This window comes from Acomys minous (assembly GCF_964271855.1).
Source record: "Acomys minous genome assembly, chromosome: 7".
NCBI lineage: Eukaryota > Metazoa > Chordata > Mammalia > Rodentia > Muridae > Acomys > Acomys minous.
The window spans coordinates 70,285,734-70,304,157 of record NC_140488.1 but is presented as its reverse complement, the minus strand read 5'-3'; the positions used below and the strand labels follow the sequence as shown (position 1 = coordinate 70,304,157).

At 42.6% G+C, this 18,424-nt stretch overlaps 1 protein-coding gene across 2 annotated transcripts in view; it reads right to left on the bottom strand.

The window, feature by feature from the left end:
* Positions 1-11,417: 11,417 nt before the first annotated feature.
* The window catches only part of MAGT1 (magnesium transporter 1), a 33,337-nt gene continuing 26,330 nt past the window's right edge, over positions 11,418-18,424 (bottom strand). For both annotated transcript variants that reach the window (XM_084790977.1, XM_084790978.1), the window contains exons 9-10: positions 15,115-15,205; positions 11,418-14,239 (exon numbers count right to left, since the gene is read on the bottom strand). In XM_084790977.1, coding sequence (XP_084647103.1) covers positions 14,224-14,239; positions 15,115-15,205 — 107 coding nt within the window. In that variant the 3' untranslated portion in view covers positions 11,418-14,223. The remainder of the gene's footprint in view (positions 14,240-15,114; positions 15,206-18,424) is intronic.

The window sequence follows — 18,424 nt, the reverse complement described above, 5'->3', positions numbered from 1 at the left end:
TAGTACAGATAATTTTTTAAATCTAATTTTAAAATATATGTAATGCAGGGGAAGCTTTGGTGTCATTAAAAAGTCAGGTTATGTAAACATGTTTTTGTTTTAATCCCAAGTGTGGGATATTGGACTGCCTTAGTTTATCCACAGCCTCCTGCAAGGCATGCTCTTTGCCAGATGGAGATATTTTAATTCTGAGGACTCAGAGAGGGTCAAAATATGAGAGCCCAGTGAGCACATGGGAGAGAGGATGAAGGGATGGAGGAGGAAGAAGGCTGCTGGTTTTTCCTGCTTCTGTGTTTGCCATTTGCTGTTGCTGGACTGCTGGATATTCTGAAAACTGAGGTTGGCATTTTCCCAAAGACCCCAACGACCCTAACCAGCAGAAAGTAACTAAGAGACCTATGTCCCCTTTTCCCTTTAACCTTCTTTCTCTCCTACCTAGGGTTGGGGTGTTGGAAGGGAGGTTGAGGCTTAAGGAACCCCAAATAAAGTAGAGGTTAAAAAGCTTACAGACAGTCTGAACCAGCCCTATCATTGCCTCCCCTGCCCCCTCACGCTTTTTTTTTTCAGTTTTGAAAGACAGAGGGCATACCTGAGGTCTAGCTTACAGAGCACTTGCCTAACACACACAAGGCGCTGATGCTTATCACCAGGGCACCACAAGTGAGGTTGCAGGAGATACAGTTTTGTCTAGGTTCAGTCACCTACAGTGCCAGCACGCAAGACTTTGGGGGTGGGTGTTGCGACAGGATTTCTCTATGTAACAGAGCCCTGGCTGTTCTGGACTCTATATAAACCAGGCTAGTCTTGAACTCACTTACATAGGCCCAAAACAAGAGGTGGGCTTTTTGGTCTTGGCTGTTCACCCTTCTACTTCAAGACGCTCCTAGAGAGAACTGCTGCAGTGAACGCTTCGAGGCTCCAGTTCTGGCTGCTGATCCAGTTTCCAGCGGCTGCAGCTGCTGAATTGCTGGTTTGGTGTTTAACTGGTCTATTAGAATCCTGCCGACTATACCAGTGGAATTGCTCTAAGGAACTTAGTCTAAAAAGTTCTTCTCCTGTTCCTATTAATCTCTTTTCTCTCCTATCTAGGGTGGGTGGGTTGGAAGGGAAGTATAAAGCATTAAGGAACCCCAAATAAAGTAGGATTGAAAAGGTTCAAAGCCTACACATGTTTCTAGTCCCTTAAACCTTTTTTTTTTTCTTTTTGAGATGGGGTCTCCTCACTGTGAAGGTTTGAACTTGTGATCATCCTGTGTGTGTCTCCTGAGTGTTGAGGTTACAGTCTTGGACCACATGCATGGCTTTAACGTATGTGTGTGTGTGTGTGTGTGTGTGTGTGTGTGTGTGTGTGTGTTTGTGACCAAACCATTATTTTAGAAGCTTAAGGGTGGGGAGGGATGAAGAAGTCAATATGAGCTCCACAGGATTCTCTCTTACCTCCCCATAGCTACAAAATATATGCTCTTCCTCCCTTCTTTATCACCTAGGCTGCCCATGAGTTTCTGATCCTCCTGCCTCCGTGTCCCCAGTGCTGAGATTACAGATGTGAGCCATCATGTCCAGCTTATTTAACCATTTTGCACTGTATGTAGTTCACTAGTGCTAAACTACCCCTTGCAATCAATTTCCAGAACACAGCTGTTTGTTCATAGTTTTGTTTTTTTGAGACAGGGCCTCATTATATCCTGGAACTCACTTTGTAGATCAAGCTGGCCTTGAACTCATAGAGATCCAGTTGTCTTTGCCTCCCAAGTGCTGGGAAATCAAGACATGCACCATGTCTGTTTTGCTTTTGCTTTTTGTGTCCGGGTCTCGTTGTATCTCAGGCTGGTCCCAACTTGCTATTTAGCTAGTAATGACCCTAAACTCCTGATTCTCTTCCCCTTAGTGCTGGCTGGTTGCATGTGGTGACACACACCTTTAATCCCAGCACTCAGGAGGCAGAGGCAGGGAAGATCTCTGTGAGTTCGAGACCAGCCTGGTTTATATGGAGTCCAGAACAGCCAGGGCTCTGTTACATAGAGAAATCCTGTCGCAACACCCACCCCCAAAGTCTTGCGTGCTGGCACTGTAGGTGACTGAACCTAGACAAAACTGTATCTCCTGCAACCTCACTTGTGGTGCCCTGGTGATAAGCATCAGCGCCTTGTGTGTGTTAGGCAAGTGCTCTGTAAGCTAGACCTCAGGTATGCCCTCTGTCTTTCAAAACTGAAAAAAAAAAGCGTGAGGGGGCAGGGGAGGCAATGATAGGGCTGGTTCAGATTGTCTGTAAGCTTTTTAACCTCTACTTTATTTGGGGTTCCTTAAGCCTCAACCTAGTCTGTACTAGGATGTTTATCATTTGGCAAAAGACCATGCCCGCCCCCACAAGAAGCAGTTCCTCTTCCAGTGGACAAACATCACCTGTTCTCTCATAAGTCTGTCTTCAGTGGAAAAACACCACACACCCTTACACAAGTCTGTTTCACATCCCACATTTGGGATCCAAACAAAAACACGTTCGCAAGCCAGGCGTGGTGGCGCACGCCTTTAATCCCAGCACCCGGGAGGCAGAGGCGGGCGGATCGCTGTGAGTTCGAGGCCAGCCTGGTCTACAAAGTGAGTCCAGGACAGCCAAGGCTAACACAGAGAGACCCTGTCTCGAAAAACAAAACAAACAAACAAAAAAACACGTTCGCATCCACTACAAAGATGGCTCAGCAGCTAAAAGCACTTGTTGCTTGTGACTTAGGTTCAATTTCCAGTACTCACATAGCAGCTCAAAACCACCTGGCACTCCAGTCCTAGAGGCTCCAGTGCTCTCTTCTGGCCTTTGAGAGCTCCAAGGATGGAAGTGATGCACAGACATACATGCAGGCAGAGTACCACTGTAGTGGAATTTTTTTTTTTTTGTAGTGGATATTTTGGTGTCTTTAAAAACTCAGTTATGGCCGGGCGGTGGTGGGGCACACCTTTAATCCCAGCACTCTGGAGGCAGAGGCAGGTGGATCGCTGTGAGTTCGAGGCTAGCCTGCTCTACAAAGTGAATCCAGGACGGCCAAGGCTACACAGAGAAACCCTGTCTCGACAAACCAAACCAAAACGAAAAACCTCAGTTATGTTATGTAAACATATTTTTGTTTAATCCCAGGTGTGGGATATGGGCTGATTCAGATGGTCTACAAGCAGCTCTCTATTTGCCTCGTGCTGGCTCTGAGAGGGGCTCTTTGCCAGCTAAGAACTATGGAGAGCGAGTATACGCCAGAGCCTGGGTGTAGGGGAGGGTGGGGGGCTCCGAGAAAGGAGGCTGCTGCTCCTGGTTGCTGTTGATTGTTTGATGAGAAGTTAGGAGATATCCTGAAACAATGATTGGACTTGTCCCAGGGGACCCAGTGACCCTAACATGTAGGAAGTAGCTGAGAGACCTACGCCCCTTCTCCCCACTAACCTTTCTCTCCTACATGGTATTGGGGTGTAGGAAAGTATTGGGGTGAAGAAGGAGGAAACGAAGAGGTGTAGAAACCACAAATTAGTTTTAAAAGGGCTACAAGTGGCACCGAGCATTGGGCCTGGAATAATGAAAAAAATCTGGATTCTAACGCCTTAGAGGAGACAGTGGGGTATGAAGAAATGAATGTACGGTTTCAGGTTTCAGAAGGTCAAAAGGTTTACTGTGGCTTCTGCCACTGGGTCCTCTCCTGCTTTCCTCCCAGAGGGGATTTTTCTGGTTTTGCTTAGTTGTCTTCCTGCATTCCGTTTCAAAAAAAAAAGGTTGGGAGGATGCTTGGAAATTTTGAGAGTGGATATGGAGGTATTTGAGAAACAAAAGTGGATGAAATAGGAAAATCAGAAGGGTCACAATTCTATCATTTTTGAAAGGACTGCAGAGCTGCCTGTGCAGCTAGACTTTGGAGCAGATACGGAAGTACTTGGGAAGCGAATAGCACCACTGGAAAAGGGAGAACAAGAGGGTGCAGACCTGGTGACTGAGAGCTGTAGTTTCCCACAATTGCTGCCCTGCCCAGCTCCGACCTACTTTCAGTGTCAAGTTCTCAAAGCCCCTGGGCAGGCTGGGGAGCCAGGAGGAGCAGGCCTACAGATTGAAAGGATTAAAGATAAACTGCATTTCAGGAGAAAGGATTAATCTTGAGTAAACTGAGCTGTCATAGGGGCATCCTTGGGTTATGAGATTACCATCATGAGCCGTCCCAGTATCCGCTAAAAGCCTTATATACAAAAATGCTCAGTGCTTCAATGCAGTAAATTCGGCCATTTAAAAAGAAATTGTGACCAAGCCACTAAAAGTCTCTGAGCTCAAAAGGGCTTGTGCATTAACTCTGAGAAATACGGTATTTTCTGCTAGAGCCGAGAAGGTGCCATTCAGGCAGTATTGGGTTCTCTGCAAGAATGCCTAAACTGGAGGGTGGTGGCGCAAACCTTTAATCCCAGCAGAAGCAGGTGGATCACTGTGAGTTCGAGGCCAGCCTGGTCTACAAAGTGAATCCATGACAGCCAAGGCTACACAGAGAAACCCTGTCTCGAAAAACAAAACAGAACAAAACAAAAGAATGCCTAAGCTTCTCTGTGGTTTGTGCACGCTGTGGTAAAAGAGGTCATTTGACTAGTGAGTATAGGCCCAAGAGGGACATATGAGGTAACCTCTTGCCCTTAGGAAACAGCTTTGGAGTCCTAGATCGAGGCTCACCAGCAAAGGATATGAAAGAAACTATTGAACCAAAAAGTATTTAGTTCATAATCTCCTTTTAGGAAAACAATAACAGGGCTGGAGAGATGGCTCAGCAGTTAAAAGCCCTTCCAAAGGTCCTGAGTTAAATTCCCAGCAACCACATGGTGGCTCATAGCCATCTATGAGATCTGGTGCTTTCTGATGTGCAGGTGTACATGTAAGCAGAACATTGTATATGTAATAAACAAATCTTTTAAAAAAAGAAAACAACAACAACAACAACAAAAATCGGGGCTGGAGAGATGGCTCAGAGGTTAAGAGCACTGTCTGCTCTTTCAAAGGTCTTGAGTTCAATTCCCAGCAACCACATGGTGGCTCACAACCATCTATATGTGATCTGGTGCCCTCTTCTGGCCTGCAGGTGTACATGCAGGTATATATAATCATTTAAAAAAAAGCAACAAGTCTGATTCATATTGGGGGAAAAAAGCTCTATTTTTAGACTAAAACCATATTTCAGTGGAAAGATTTGGTGTCTTTAAAAACTCATTTGGCTGGTAGCCAACATTTTTTATCCCATCATTCAAGGGGCCGACGTAGGTGAACCTCTGTGAGGCCAGCCTGGTCTACAGACAGCCAGGGAGGGCTACACAGAGAAACCCTGTCTCAAAACAACAATAACAACAACAACAACAAACCTGGAACAACACACCACTCAATAACCTCAGCTACACACTCCAGCCTTTGCAAGCGCTAACCTCAATATTGTACACACTTTATGCACGTGTGATCAAGGTTTGTCTTTTTGTGTCTGGATTATTTCATTTAGTAACATCCTAAGGCTCAGTCATGTTGCAAATATTACAATCTCCCCTACTGCCTCTTGGGCTTAAGTAAGCCTCTGCCTCAGTGTTCTGAGTAGTTGGAACTACAGACATGCCACTATAGTCACCTTGGAATGTCCTTTTTTGTTTGTTTGTTTGTTTTTTGAGACAAGGGTTTCTCTGCTTAGCCTTGGCTGTCCTGGACTCACTTTGTAGACCAGGCTGGCCTCGAATTTACAGAGATCTGCCTGTCTCTGCCTCCCGAGTGCTGGGATTAAAGGCATGCACCACCATCCCCCGGCATAATATCCTTTAAAAAAAAAGATTTATCTATTATGCATAGTGTTCTGCCTGTATGTGTGCCTGCCCGCAAGAAGAGGGCACCAGATCTCATTATAGATGGTTGTGAGCCATTATATAGTTGCGGGGAATTGAACTCAAGACCTCTGGAAGAGCAGACAGCACTTTAAACCTCTGAGCCATCTCTCCAGCCTGGATCTCTGGCTTTTTAAGGTTGAGCAACACTGCACTTTGTGCTTTTCTATCTGGTTGTTGTTAGAAATTGGGCTTACTTTGGTCTTCCAGCTATTGTGAATAGTGCTGCTACAAACATGGGGTGGAATAGCTCAAATTCCTACTTTTACGTTTTGAGGGTATGGGCCTAGAAATTAAATTGCTGGGTTATATGCTAATTCTACTTGAAAAGTGGGATTGTTTTTATACTTGAGTGTTTAAAAGAGCCCAGGCTTGCCTCCAACTAGCTATGTGCCCCATGTGCTCAAGGCTAGCCTTGAAATCCTGACTCTTTGGGAGCTAACACCCAACTGGTAGAAGTACAGGTGTGCACCATCACACCTGATTTTTTTTCGAGACAGGACCTCCTGCATTCCTGGCTAGCCTAGAACTTGTTATAAATTAGGTCAGTATGGCCTTCAACTGCAGATCCTCTTTCATCTGCCTCTGGAGTGCTAGGATTATTGGCTGTTTTTGCATTTTTTGAGATAGGATCCTCATCCTTGTGCCTCAACCACCAAATGCTAGGATTACAGGTATATATTATCATGTTTGTTTGTTTTTTTCCGAGACAGGGTTTCTCAGTGTAACAGCCGAGGTTGTCCTAGACTTACTATGTAGACCAGGCTGGACTCGAACTCAGAGATCCACCTGCCTCTGCCTCCCGAATGCTGGGATTAAAGGCATGGGCCACCACACCCAACTGTTACCATGTTTTAAATTTGTTTTTGTTTTTGTTTGTTTGTTTTGAGGTTTTTCCAAGACAGGGTTTCTCTGTATAGCCTTGGCTGTCCTGGACTCACTTTGTAGACCAGGCTGGCCTCGAACTCACAGAGATCTGCCTGCCTCTGCCTCCTGAGTGCTGGGATTAAAGGCATGCGCCACCATGCCGGACTCAAAATTTTTCTTTTTCGATTTATTTTTTATCATTGTTATAATTTATTCACATCGCATCAGGATTGTAATCCTCTCGCTCTTATCTTCCTGTTCCCATCCTCTCCATGCCTTTGATCCATTCCCCGCCTGTTTGTCTAATGTTAAGTTTTAAATCTTATGTATATGAGTGTTTTGCCTGCATGTACATATATGTGCGCCATGTGTGTGCCTGGTGCCCTTGAACGTCAGAAATCACTGGATCCCCTGGGAGTAGGTTGCTGAGGGCTGGGAAGTGAAACTGGGTTCTCTGGTTAAGAGCAAGAACAAGTGTTCTTAACCATTAAGCCATTGCTCAATACTAGTGTTTTGATGAGCCTTGGCAATGTTTCCCACAGTTGACTGCTGTCTTATCTTTCCACCAGTTGTGAAGGTTCAATTTCTTCTCATCTTTACTAATTTACTGTTTCTCTGATGGTAACTACCATAGTAGATGAGAAGCAGTATGTCCTTGTGGACTTGGTTTTGCTTGGTGAGATGGGAGTCCTCGTCTGCAAAGCAGATCCATTTAGAATGTGCTATGCAGTTTGGGCTGTCCTTGCACTCTTGATCCTCCAGCCTGGGGAAGGTCGCAAGTGCTGAGATTACAAGCATGTGTGCAGTTTCTGGCAAGGTCTCACAAGGTAGCAGCAGCTGGCCTGGAACCATGGAAACCAGGTTTACTTACACGATCCACCTGCCTCTGCCTCCTGAGCACTGGGATTAAAGGCGTACTATCACCACGCTCCATTTCACTGCTTTGAATTGTATTCTATTTCAGGTGCTGCTAAGCCTTGGTAGGTTTTTAGTTTTGTTTTTGAGACTCACCCAAGCTAGCCCCAAACTGTGTAGCAGAGGCTAACTCTCAATTCTTGATCCCCCAGCTTCTCTCTGCCTCCTAAATGCTGGGACTACAGTTTGGCCACCATGCCAGTTTACACTGGTATTTTAACTTTAACTTCATGAAGGAAAAAGAGAATGCAAGGTTTAAGGGACACTTGTGCACAAAGTTCAGAAGCATCTCTGGGTTTATTACTGCTCTGGTTTCCATTCCTGGCAAAAGGCAGTCTATCTCCCCACTAACATTTATTTTCAGACTAAAGAGTGTCAATCAAAACTCCCTCCTTAGGGCACCTGCATGCTTCAGGCTCTCCAGGGAAATGCCTTCTTCATTTCATCCAGAAATCTGGATGTCAGGAAGCAATCAAGGTGGACTACGGCCTCCAGAGAGCAATTTGCATCTGCAAGTGAAATATAATCCATAGGGTATTTTCAGCAAAATGAGAAACCAGTAAGCATTTCCTTGGAATAACCTTCAGTAAATTGGTTCATTTTTTTCTAGGGCAGGTTTTCTTCAGCAGTGCAAGTGAAGGTACTAATTTAAGCATATCTAATGTCTTTTTGGCTTTGGCTTTCAAAACTATCAGGGTACTGTACTAACATTCATCTTACCCTTGCTCAAAATGGGCAGGGACCATGTCATCAGATCTAATGGTAGATATATGAGTTCCAAGCACAGCCTTTCTTCTCTTTTTCTTGTTTTTGGTTTTTCAAGACTGAGTTTCCTCTGTGCAGCCTGGGCTGTCCTGGACTCACTTTGTAGACCAGGCTGGCCTCGAACTCAGAGATCCACCTGCTTCTGCTTCCCAAGTGCTGGGATTAAAGGTGAGCGCCACCACATCCGGCCTTGTTTTTGTTTTTTTGAGACAGGGTTTCCCTGTGTATCCTTTGCTGTCCTGGACTCTCTTTGTAGACCAGGCTGGCCTTGAACTCACAGCGATCTACCTGCCCTTGCCTCCCTGAGTGCTGTGATACTAGGCATGCACCACCATGAAGATTCAAGCACAGGCTTTCTGAAAATCATTATTATTTTTATTTTTTTATTTTTTTATTTTTGGTTTTTCGAGAGAGTCTCTCTGTGTAGCCTTGGCTGTCCTGGACTCACTTTGTAGACCAGGCTGGCTTCAAACTCACAGTGATCCGCCTGCCTCTGCCTCCCGAGTGCTGGGATTAAAGGCGTGCGCCACCACCGCCCAGCTCAATCTTTTTTTTTTTTTTGAGTCAAGGTCTTAAGTTGTCTGAGTGGCTTCCAACTCACTCATAGCTAAAAATGACTTCCACTCCTTTAGAGTTCCTTCCTGCTCTGTTCTACTATTAAAGACATATGTTTCGGCCGGGTGTGATGGCACACGCCTTTAATCCCAGCATTTGGGAGGCAGAGGCCAGCCTGGTCTACAAAGTTAGTCTAGGACAGCCAAGACTACACAGAGAAACCCTGTTTCGAAAAACCAAACCCTCCCAAAAATGTTTCAATTTAAAATAAATATAATTCAGGTTTTTTGTTCAGGACAGGGTTTCTCTATGTAGCCCTGGCTGTCCTGGAACTCACTTTGTAGACCAGGCTGGCCTCCAACACACAGAGATCTGCCTGCCTGTCTCCTAGAGTGCTGGGATTAAAGGTGTGGGGGACCACCCATGGCATTCCTGTTTTTCAACAGATTTAATTTAGTTGTATACTATCATATACAACCAGGAAAACCACCACACTCTAGTCCCATGTTTCTTAATCTTCCCAATGTTGTGACCCTTTAATACAGTTCCTCATGTGGTAATGACCCCTAATCATAAAACTATTTTCATTGCTATTTTGTAACTGTAAATTTGCTATTATGAATCATAATGTAAATATTTGTGTTTTTTGATGGTCTTAGATGACCCCTGTGAAAAGGTTACTAGACCCCCAAATGGGTCTTGACCCACAGGTTAAGAACCTTTGTTTTTGAGAGGTGGTCTCACTAGAAAGGTTGGGATAGGTTGGCCTGGGAGTGCTATGTAGAGAACGGTGACCTCCAACCCATAGAGATCTGCCTGCCTCCATTTCCCAATGCTGGGATTACAGGTATGGTGCCACCACACCCGGCTAAAAAGTTTATCTTAATCTGGAGGCGATTAGATTAAGGAAATGCACTGTTGCAGGACAGTATAAGATTTAGGAGGGGCTGGAGAGATGGCTCAGAGGTTAAGAGCACTGACTGCTTTCCCACAGGTCATGAGTTCAACTCCCAGCAACCACATGGTGGCTCACAACCATCTATAATGTGATCTGATGCCCACTTCAGCACTGTATACATAATAATAAATAGATCTCTAAAAAAAAGATTTAGGGAATTTTGCCAGGCGGTGGTGGTGCACATCTCTGATCCCAGCACTCAGGAGGCAGACGCAGGCAGATCGCTGTGAGTTCAAGGCCAGCCTGGTCTACAAAGCTAGTCCAAGACAGCCAAGGGTACACAGAGAAACCCTGTCTCGAAAAACAAAACAAAAAAACAAATAAGATTTAGGGAATTTTAATTATACATTTACAATTAAATATTTTTTAGACTTATTTATTTATTGTATATACAGTGCTCTGCCTGCATGACAGAAGAGGGCATTAGATCTAATTATAGATGGTTGTGAGCAACCCTGTGGATTGCTGGGAATTGAACTCAGGACCTCTGGAAGAGCAGTCAGTACTCTTAACCTCTGAGCCATTGCTCCAGCTCCTAAGATGAAATATTCTAATTTAAGAATCCCCCGTGGGCCGGGCGTGGTGGCACACGCCTTTAATCCCAGCACTTGGGAGGCAGAGGCAGGTGGATCGCTGTGAGTTCAAGGCCAGCCTGGTCTATAAAGCGGGTCCAGGACAGCCAAGGCTACACAGAGAGACCCTGTCTCGAGAAAAAAAAAAAGAATCCCCCTTGGATATTTCAAATTGAGCTCTCTGTAGAAAGGTGCTATGGTTTGAACATGAAATACCTTCATTTAAAAAAAAAGGAAAGAAACACCTTCATAAGGCTCATCTGCTAGCTAGTGGTAGTAGTGTTTGGGAAGCTGTAGACCCTTTAACAGCTATTTTTGCTAGAGTGCATCACTGGCCCTATATCTTTTAAAAATATTTATTTATTTATTTTATGTATATGAATGTTCTATTTGCATGTACACCTGCATGCCATAAGACGGCACTTGATCTCAGTACAGATGGTTGTGAGGCACCATGTGTTTGCTAGGAATTGAACTCAGGACCTCTCAAAGAGCAGACAGTGCTCTTAACTGCTAGCCATCTCTTCAAGGCCGGACATCTTTTTAAGATTTATTTATTACATATTACATATACAGTGCTCTGCCTGCATGTGTGCCTGGACACCATAAGAGGGCACCAAATCTCATTATAGATGGCTGTGAGCCACCATGTGGTTGCTGGGAATTGAACTCAGGACCTCTGGAAGAGCAGCCAGTGCTCTTAACCTCTGAGCCATCTCTCCAGCTCCTGGTCCCACATCTTATTCTCCTATTTCATGACTGCCTGGGGGCTTCATGCTCTAGCTGCCATGTCTTCTCTAGAATACATTCGTTTGGAACTATAGGCCAAAGTGGACCCTTTCTCCCTTAAGTGGCTCTAATCAGATTATTTTATAATGGTAACAGAAAAGAAATGACAATAGAGGATCAAAAACCTGCAATTTAGATTGTAAAAGTTTATTGACAGGAAGCAGTAAGCCAGACATCTGGTTATCTTTGCTATAATAATGTATCCTTTTTGAACAGTTATTAAAAATACATAATGAATTATATTTAAACCAGTACTAGAAAAGTAAATTAAGAATCTACTTAAGGCACTTCAGATAAAAGCTAAATTTAAAATTTCCACAAAAGTAATACTATTTTAAGGAGGACATCTGCTTTCCACAGACTTCAGTGAGAGCATGACTTTCTCCGTACTGAAGAATGTTGCTCTTAACAATGAGAACAGACAAATCACTGACCGTGGGAGACACCAGGAGACACCGAGCTTACACAGCAGGACTGCTGCCCAGTTCAATTTTACAAGTCTTCACAGGACTTTCCTAAGAATCACAGCATAAATTCATTTGGCAGAGACAAGTATAAGAATAGGAGAGAAGGAATTACTCAATTTATAAGTAACAATTAACTGTATCTTCTTACTTATCAATTTATAACAACAACAACAAACACAAAAAATATTTCTTCTAGGCCAATTATGTCTATCTCCTTTCACACTTCTATTATATAAAACATGGGGGGCTGTAACATTATTAATAGCAGGAAGAAGTCACAGTCAGTCTCTCTCTCTCTCTCTCTCTCTCCCTCTCTCTCCCTCTCTCTCTCTCTCGGATAGGGTTTTATGTAGCTCAGGCTGGCCTTAAACTCACTATATATACCCAAGGATGAGCTCGAACTTCTGATCTTCCTGTCTCTGGAGTGCCCTGGGATTACATGTGTGCACCACCATACCTGGCTTATGTGATGCTGTGGATTGAACCCATGGCTTCATGTACGCTAGGTGAGAACTTTATCAACTGAACCACAAACCCATCTCTGTATCTTTTCAATGTAATATTTCCAGTATTTCTTTACCTTTTTCCACAGTTACAATTCCCATGTTTTTGTGATGCTGGGTATTGAACGTTAAAGATGCTAGCCAAGTGTTCTACCACTGAGCTACATTCCAACCCCACACTTTGATAACAGTGGCATTTCAGATTGTTCTTCATAACTATGGTGGAGGCCTGAGTTAGTTATATTATAACCATGATTTAAATAGTCCTCATGGAAATTTGGTTAGCATATATGGTTATTTCCACTATCAGAAAAAAAGACAAAGTTAAAACAGAATCCCTTCATAGTTTTATTTTCTGACATATTTGTGAAGTGAGGTGTTGATATGATGCCAGACTGTGTCTCAAATTCTTAGACTTCATCAATTCTACTACTTAAAGCCACCAGGGTACCTAAGAGCAGAGGCACATGCCCACCACCATTCTTTGTATCTTTAATTTATGGGGTAAATAAAAGCTAAAATGATAGCAAAAAGCAGCCCATGGTCAATGGTAGTACATGCCTGCAATCCCAGCACTTGAGATGCAGGCCTCCATAAGAGAGCTCAAGACCAGCCAGTCTCAAAAAGGGAAACAAAGAGAGACCAGGTTTCAAGAAACATTCCTTTTAGAAAACCAATACACAAACAACAAAAATGAAAACAAAAGCCAGACCAAGTTTCAAGAATTACTTATTTAAAAAATAGCCCATGTTTCAGGGGGAAAAAAACAAAAGAACATGTTTCAAGGAACATTGCTTAAAAACAAACAAAAATAATACACAGACAAGGTTTCAAGAAGTATTTCTTTTTTCTGTGGCACTGGGGGTTGATCCCAGAGTGTTATTCACGCTAGGCAAGCACTCAACCACTGAGCCACAACTTCAACTTGAAAACATTTCACTTTTCTCCTTTCCTTTTTTTTTTTTTTTTTTTGTGGAGACACGGTCTCACTATGTAGCCCAGGCTGACCACAAACTCAGATCAGCCTGCATCTGCCACAAGCCTGGCAAAACATTTTGATACATAGGCAACAAATAGATATTTCATGATTTTCTTTTCTCATTCTAAGACAGTCCTTTCCCAGAACAACACAACTCAGCTTATTTGTCTGTTAGGTAAAAATGAGATCAATGACACTGTCTAACTTAGACAAACATTAGAGATCATTTTATAAGTTACACTGATTTTTCACAACAAACTATCATTATTAGAGAAGGACCACTTTAAATAAAACTAGAAACAGAATGAATCCAAAATCTTTCCATGTACAAGGCAGTTATAGCACAATCATGCAGAAATCATAGTCTTTAGTTAGAGGTACTTCTTAATGTGTAAAAGAGGCATATATAGCTCTGATTTCTGTAGGAAATACAGAGGAAGACAGATGTGTTTTTCTGAAGGCTACATGGTCCGTTTTCAGAAGATCACATAGTGCATACGGTACCTTGGCCCAAAAGGAAAGATCTGTAAAGCACATACATCTGCACAAAGAAGGAAAACTAATGATGGCTTCCAGATGCAGTTATCTGTAATAGGCAGAGGTGGAAATTTCTGGCCACAACCTTTCATCCCCAACCTTACATAAGCTAAAATCAGATGATCAAGTTAACTAAAGTAATTTTGAGTTTTGCTCTAAGTAAAATGAAGTAGTCATTTAAAATTTTTACAATGTACTTAATTCTACAAAAATCAAATGTTTCATAAGTTCATTGGGAAGGGAAGGTTAAAAGGAGAGTAATTCCAATACTTCATGATCTTACGATTGCTTGTTAAGGCACTACACATCTTTGGTTAAATGATTAACTATTTAAATCACTTGACAAAAAAAGAGGTAATATTAAATACATGAGTTGCAGTCTTCCAACACCACATATTTTTTATTTTTCAGTTTCCATTACCACAGTGTTTGTGTTTCGCTGGAACTTTCTTTAACTCATCAGAAAGCTGAAACAAAATACATATCAATATATTAGTCTCTGGAAGAAAAGCAAGTTTTGATTATTTTTTGTTTTGTTTTTCTTTGTTTTTCGAGACAGGGTTTCTCTGTGTAGCCTTGACTCTCTTGGACTCACTTTGCAGACCTGGCTAGCCTCGAACTCACAAGAGAGCTTCCCAGCAGATCTTTTGTGAGTTCAACAACCTGGTATACAAAGTGAGTTCTAGGACAATTAGGACCACACAGAGCAACCCTGTCTTGAAAAACTAAACAAAAACAACCCCTCCACAAACGAAATTCCTTGCAATCCCACAAAAGAAATCATCAGACAGCTGGGTAGTGTACACCTTTAATCCCAGCATTAGGGGGCAAAGGCAGGCTCTGTGAGTTAAGAGTCCAGTATCATTTATGTAATGAGACCATGTCTCAAAGGAGAGGGGGAAGAGGAAGAGGGAGAGAGACCATACAAACCAGGCCAGGAGAGGTACATGCCCCTAGTCCCAGCACTTGGGATGTAAAAACACTGCTGCCAAGTTTAAGGGCAGTCTGGTCTACATAATGAGTTACAAACCAGTGAGAGAAACCTAGTGAGATCCTATCTCAAAAACAATACCAACACAGAAAACACACCTTCAAGTACAATGACCTCAAAAAGCTTGAGTATGATAGTGTATGCCTGCAATCTCAGAACTTGGGTGACAGAGAAAGGAGGGTCAGGAGCTCAAGGCTAGCTGGGGTATATGAGATCCTGTTGCAAAACCAAAATAAAGGAAAGTAGAAGCCAGAAGACATTTAAAAACGAAGGAATAAAAAGCTAAGCAATAAAATATTATAAAACAATACTAACTCTAATCAGTTTAAGTACAGGTAAAGTAAGAATTACCTGTATGGATAGCCATGGTATTTTGATCGAAAGATAGAGAGCATCCAGCTGAAGAATAACACAACAAGTCCAATTCCAGCCACACACATCACTGTGAGAAAAAAAAAGAGTAAAACCATCAGGTTGTACCTAACGAACCACCAGGACAATGCAGGCTGTACATTTCCAAAGAGGGAAATTTACTAAGAAACAGCTTTCCAAAAGGTTTGAGCGGCATTTTCAGGTACGGAGTTTATCGTTTTAATACAGATTCTGACAACAAGGGTTAGGAGGAAGAGAGGTGCCCTGGAAGAAAGTAAGGCACATCATAGAACATAGGTATGAGCTTCTCTGAGAGTCACTCCTATCTCCTCCCCTACCCTGCTCTGAGACAGGGCTTTCCGATGTAGCCTTGGCTGTCCTTAAACTCTCAGAGATCCACCCCCTCGGCCTCCCAGAGAGCTGGGATTAAATATGTGTGTCACCACCACCCAGCTCTCAGCTCCATTTTTAACCTTGCAGAGTTTGCATTCTTCTTAAACTTACGCTAGTACTATGCAATTGAACCAGTTTATTTATATACCTGTGCAATTCAATTATATAAAACAATACATTTCTTTAAATATATCACACTTATGCCTATAATCCCAGACTTCATGAGGCAAAGGCAGTAGGACTGAAGCCAATATAAAGTTAGGGCAGTTTCCAAAGCAAGTTCCAGGCTAGCCAGGGCTACAGAGCAAGACCCTGTCTGAAAAGATAAATTAATTAAAAGCATCACAGCCTTCAATAATTTAATTTTTTAAAAGTCTTATTTCTGTGATCACAGCACTTGGGAAGAAGAGGTAGGAATACCAAGTGTTCAAGGCCAGTTTAGACTACATTGTGTGAGATTGGCTTGGCCTATATACGGCCAACTCCAAAACGCAAAAAAGGCCAAGCATCAAGCTGGAGAGATGGCTCAGCAGTTCCAAGTACGGACTGCTCTTGTATAGGACACAAACTCATTTCCAAGCACCCCCAGTGGGAAGCTTACAGGTACCTGTAGCCCCAATTCTAGGATGGATCCAGTGGATCCAATACCTCTGGCCTCCAAGGAAACCTATATTCACAGACACATATGTATAATTAAGCATTATAAAAACAGATTCTGAAGAGAAAAGGCCAGCTGTGGTGGAGCACACATGTAACTTTGTACTCAAGGGGTAGAGTCTAGAGCGCAGTTCAAATCCACCCTGAGCTACATGGTGAGTTCAGATGTTCTCTCTACATAGCAGATTCCAAGCCAGCCAGGGCTACACAGTAAGACTACCTTAAAAAGGAAGAATCTGGGAACTAGATGAAAGTATGACAATTTCAATACATTCTGGCACAGTGTCTTTCCACTTAAATTCATACCAGATTGTATTTGGATGGCATTTTCAAAATGAGGAATATTGAAATGGGCAATCTGAACAAATCATGATTGGGCCAGCAAGGTGGTTCAGTAAGAAAAGGTGCTTGCTGCCAAGGCTGACATATAGATGAATTTTACTTTAAATTTTTGAAGATTTGTTCATTATTTTATGTATGAGTACTCTATCTGCATGTACACATGCATACCAGAAGAGGCATCACATCCCAGTACAGATGGCTGTGAGCCACCATGTGGGTGCTGGGAAGTGAACTCAGGCTCTCTGGAAGAGTAGACAATGCTCTTAAAATCACTGAGTCATGTCTCCAGCCCTGTAGAGGCATTTAATCCAGTAACATGGCTACTTTGATCACATTAAAAGCCTTCAAGGTCTGTATGACCCTGCTGTAATGCAGACACCCCTTAGTATACACCTTTAATCCCAAACAATGAAGGTGAAGTTAGTTTGTCCAAGGAAGCACCCATATTTCAAAGTGATGTCTGACAGGCAGACAAAGTGACGAATCAGAGAAAGATTTGACAGAATAGGATATGCTGAGCTCTAATGAGAACAGGGAGGAAAGACAGAACTTAAGAGAGCAGTGGAAAGGCAGAGGGAGAGGAGGGGAGAGAATTTTACAGGGACAGTTTTAGAGACAGGTTACATAGAGAGAGAGAAAGCTATACAGAGGTGAAGATAGAATGAACCAGAGAACGAGGAGCCAGAAGCCGAGAGAAGCCAGTTTGAATCAGTGAGCTTGGAGAGGAGTTTGAACCAGAACAGTTGAGGCCAACAAGAGTTCAGAAAGAGCTAGAAAGGGTGAGTTTACTGAGCAGTAAGTCTGAGAGGCTGAAAGCATTGTAGGCCTAGGTTAGCAGACAGAGGCAGTAAGCATCCAAGACAACAATTACATCAGATCAGTAAAAGATACTTTGGCATCCACATAGGAGAAGAGAAGGAACTCCTACAAATTGTCCTCTGACCTCAACATGCATGTTATGCCTTGTTTACATGTATTCATATACATACATACACACCCCAAAAGAAAAACATAGTAAAAATACCTTAAAAATAAATCTAGAAAATAAAAAAAATCAGTGTATTATGTATTAAATGGTTAATGTATATGTTCTTATAATAAAAGGTTTGTTTTTATTATTTTTGAGACAAGGTCACACTATGAAGAATGGCCTAGAGCTTGCTTTGTAGACCAAGCTGGACTCAAACTCAGAGATGCACCTGCCTCCTGAGTGCTTGGATTATAGGTGTGTACCACCCATGCTTGGCAAGTTGTCTTTCAAATCAGAAATCTAATATATTCATCTTTTTACAGAAAATAAATTTAGGTATGAATGATTTAACATTTTAACAAAATTCCAGAAACTATGTTAACAACAAATTACATGGTAGGCTTCTTTTTCAACAATAAAAATGTGTGAATATTTGTTAGAGACAGGGTCTCATGTGGCCTGAGGTGGCCTCAAACTATGTAGCAACAGATGGCCTTAATTCTTAATCCTTCTGCTTTCACCTGCCAAGTGCTTGAATTACAAGTGTCACATTGCACAGCCTTTTCATTTTTTGAAACAGGGTTTTTAGATTCTTTAAAAACCCACAGAAATATAAGAGTATGATTTCCTTTTAATCCCAAATGTTGGGATATATGGCTACTTTGAAGCAGTTGACTATGACTGGCCTCATGCCCTTTCTGGGGTGTGATTTTGCCAGTTGCAGATAGTTTCTAGGATTGTGTGAGGTTTGAAATTCTGAGGACTAAGCCGGGTGGTGGTGGTGCATACCTTTAACTCCAGCTCTTGGGAGGCAGAGGCAGGTCGATCTCTGTGAGTTCGAGGCCAGCCTGGTCTACAAAGGCAGTCCAGGACAGCTAAGGCTACACAGAGGGACCCTGTCTCGAAAAACAAAACAAACAAACAAAC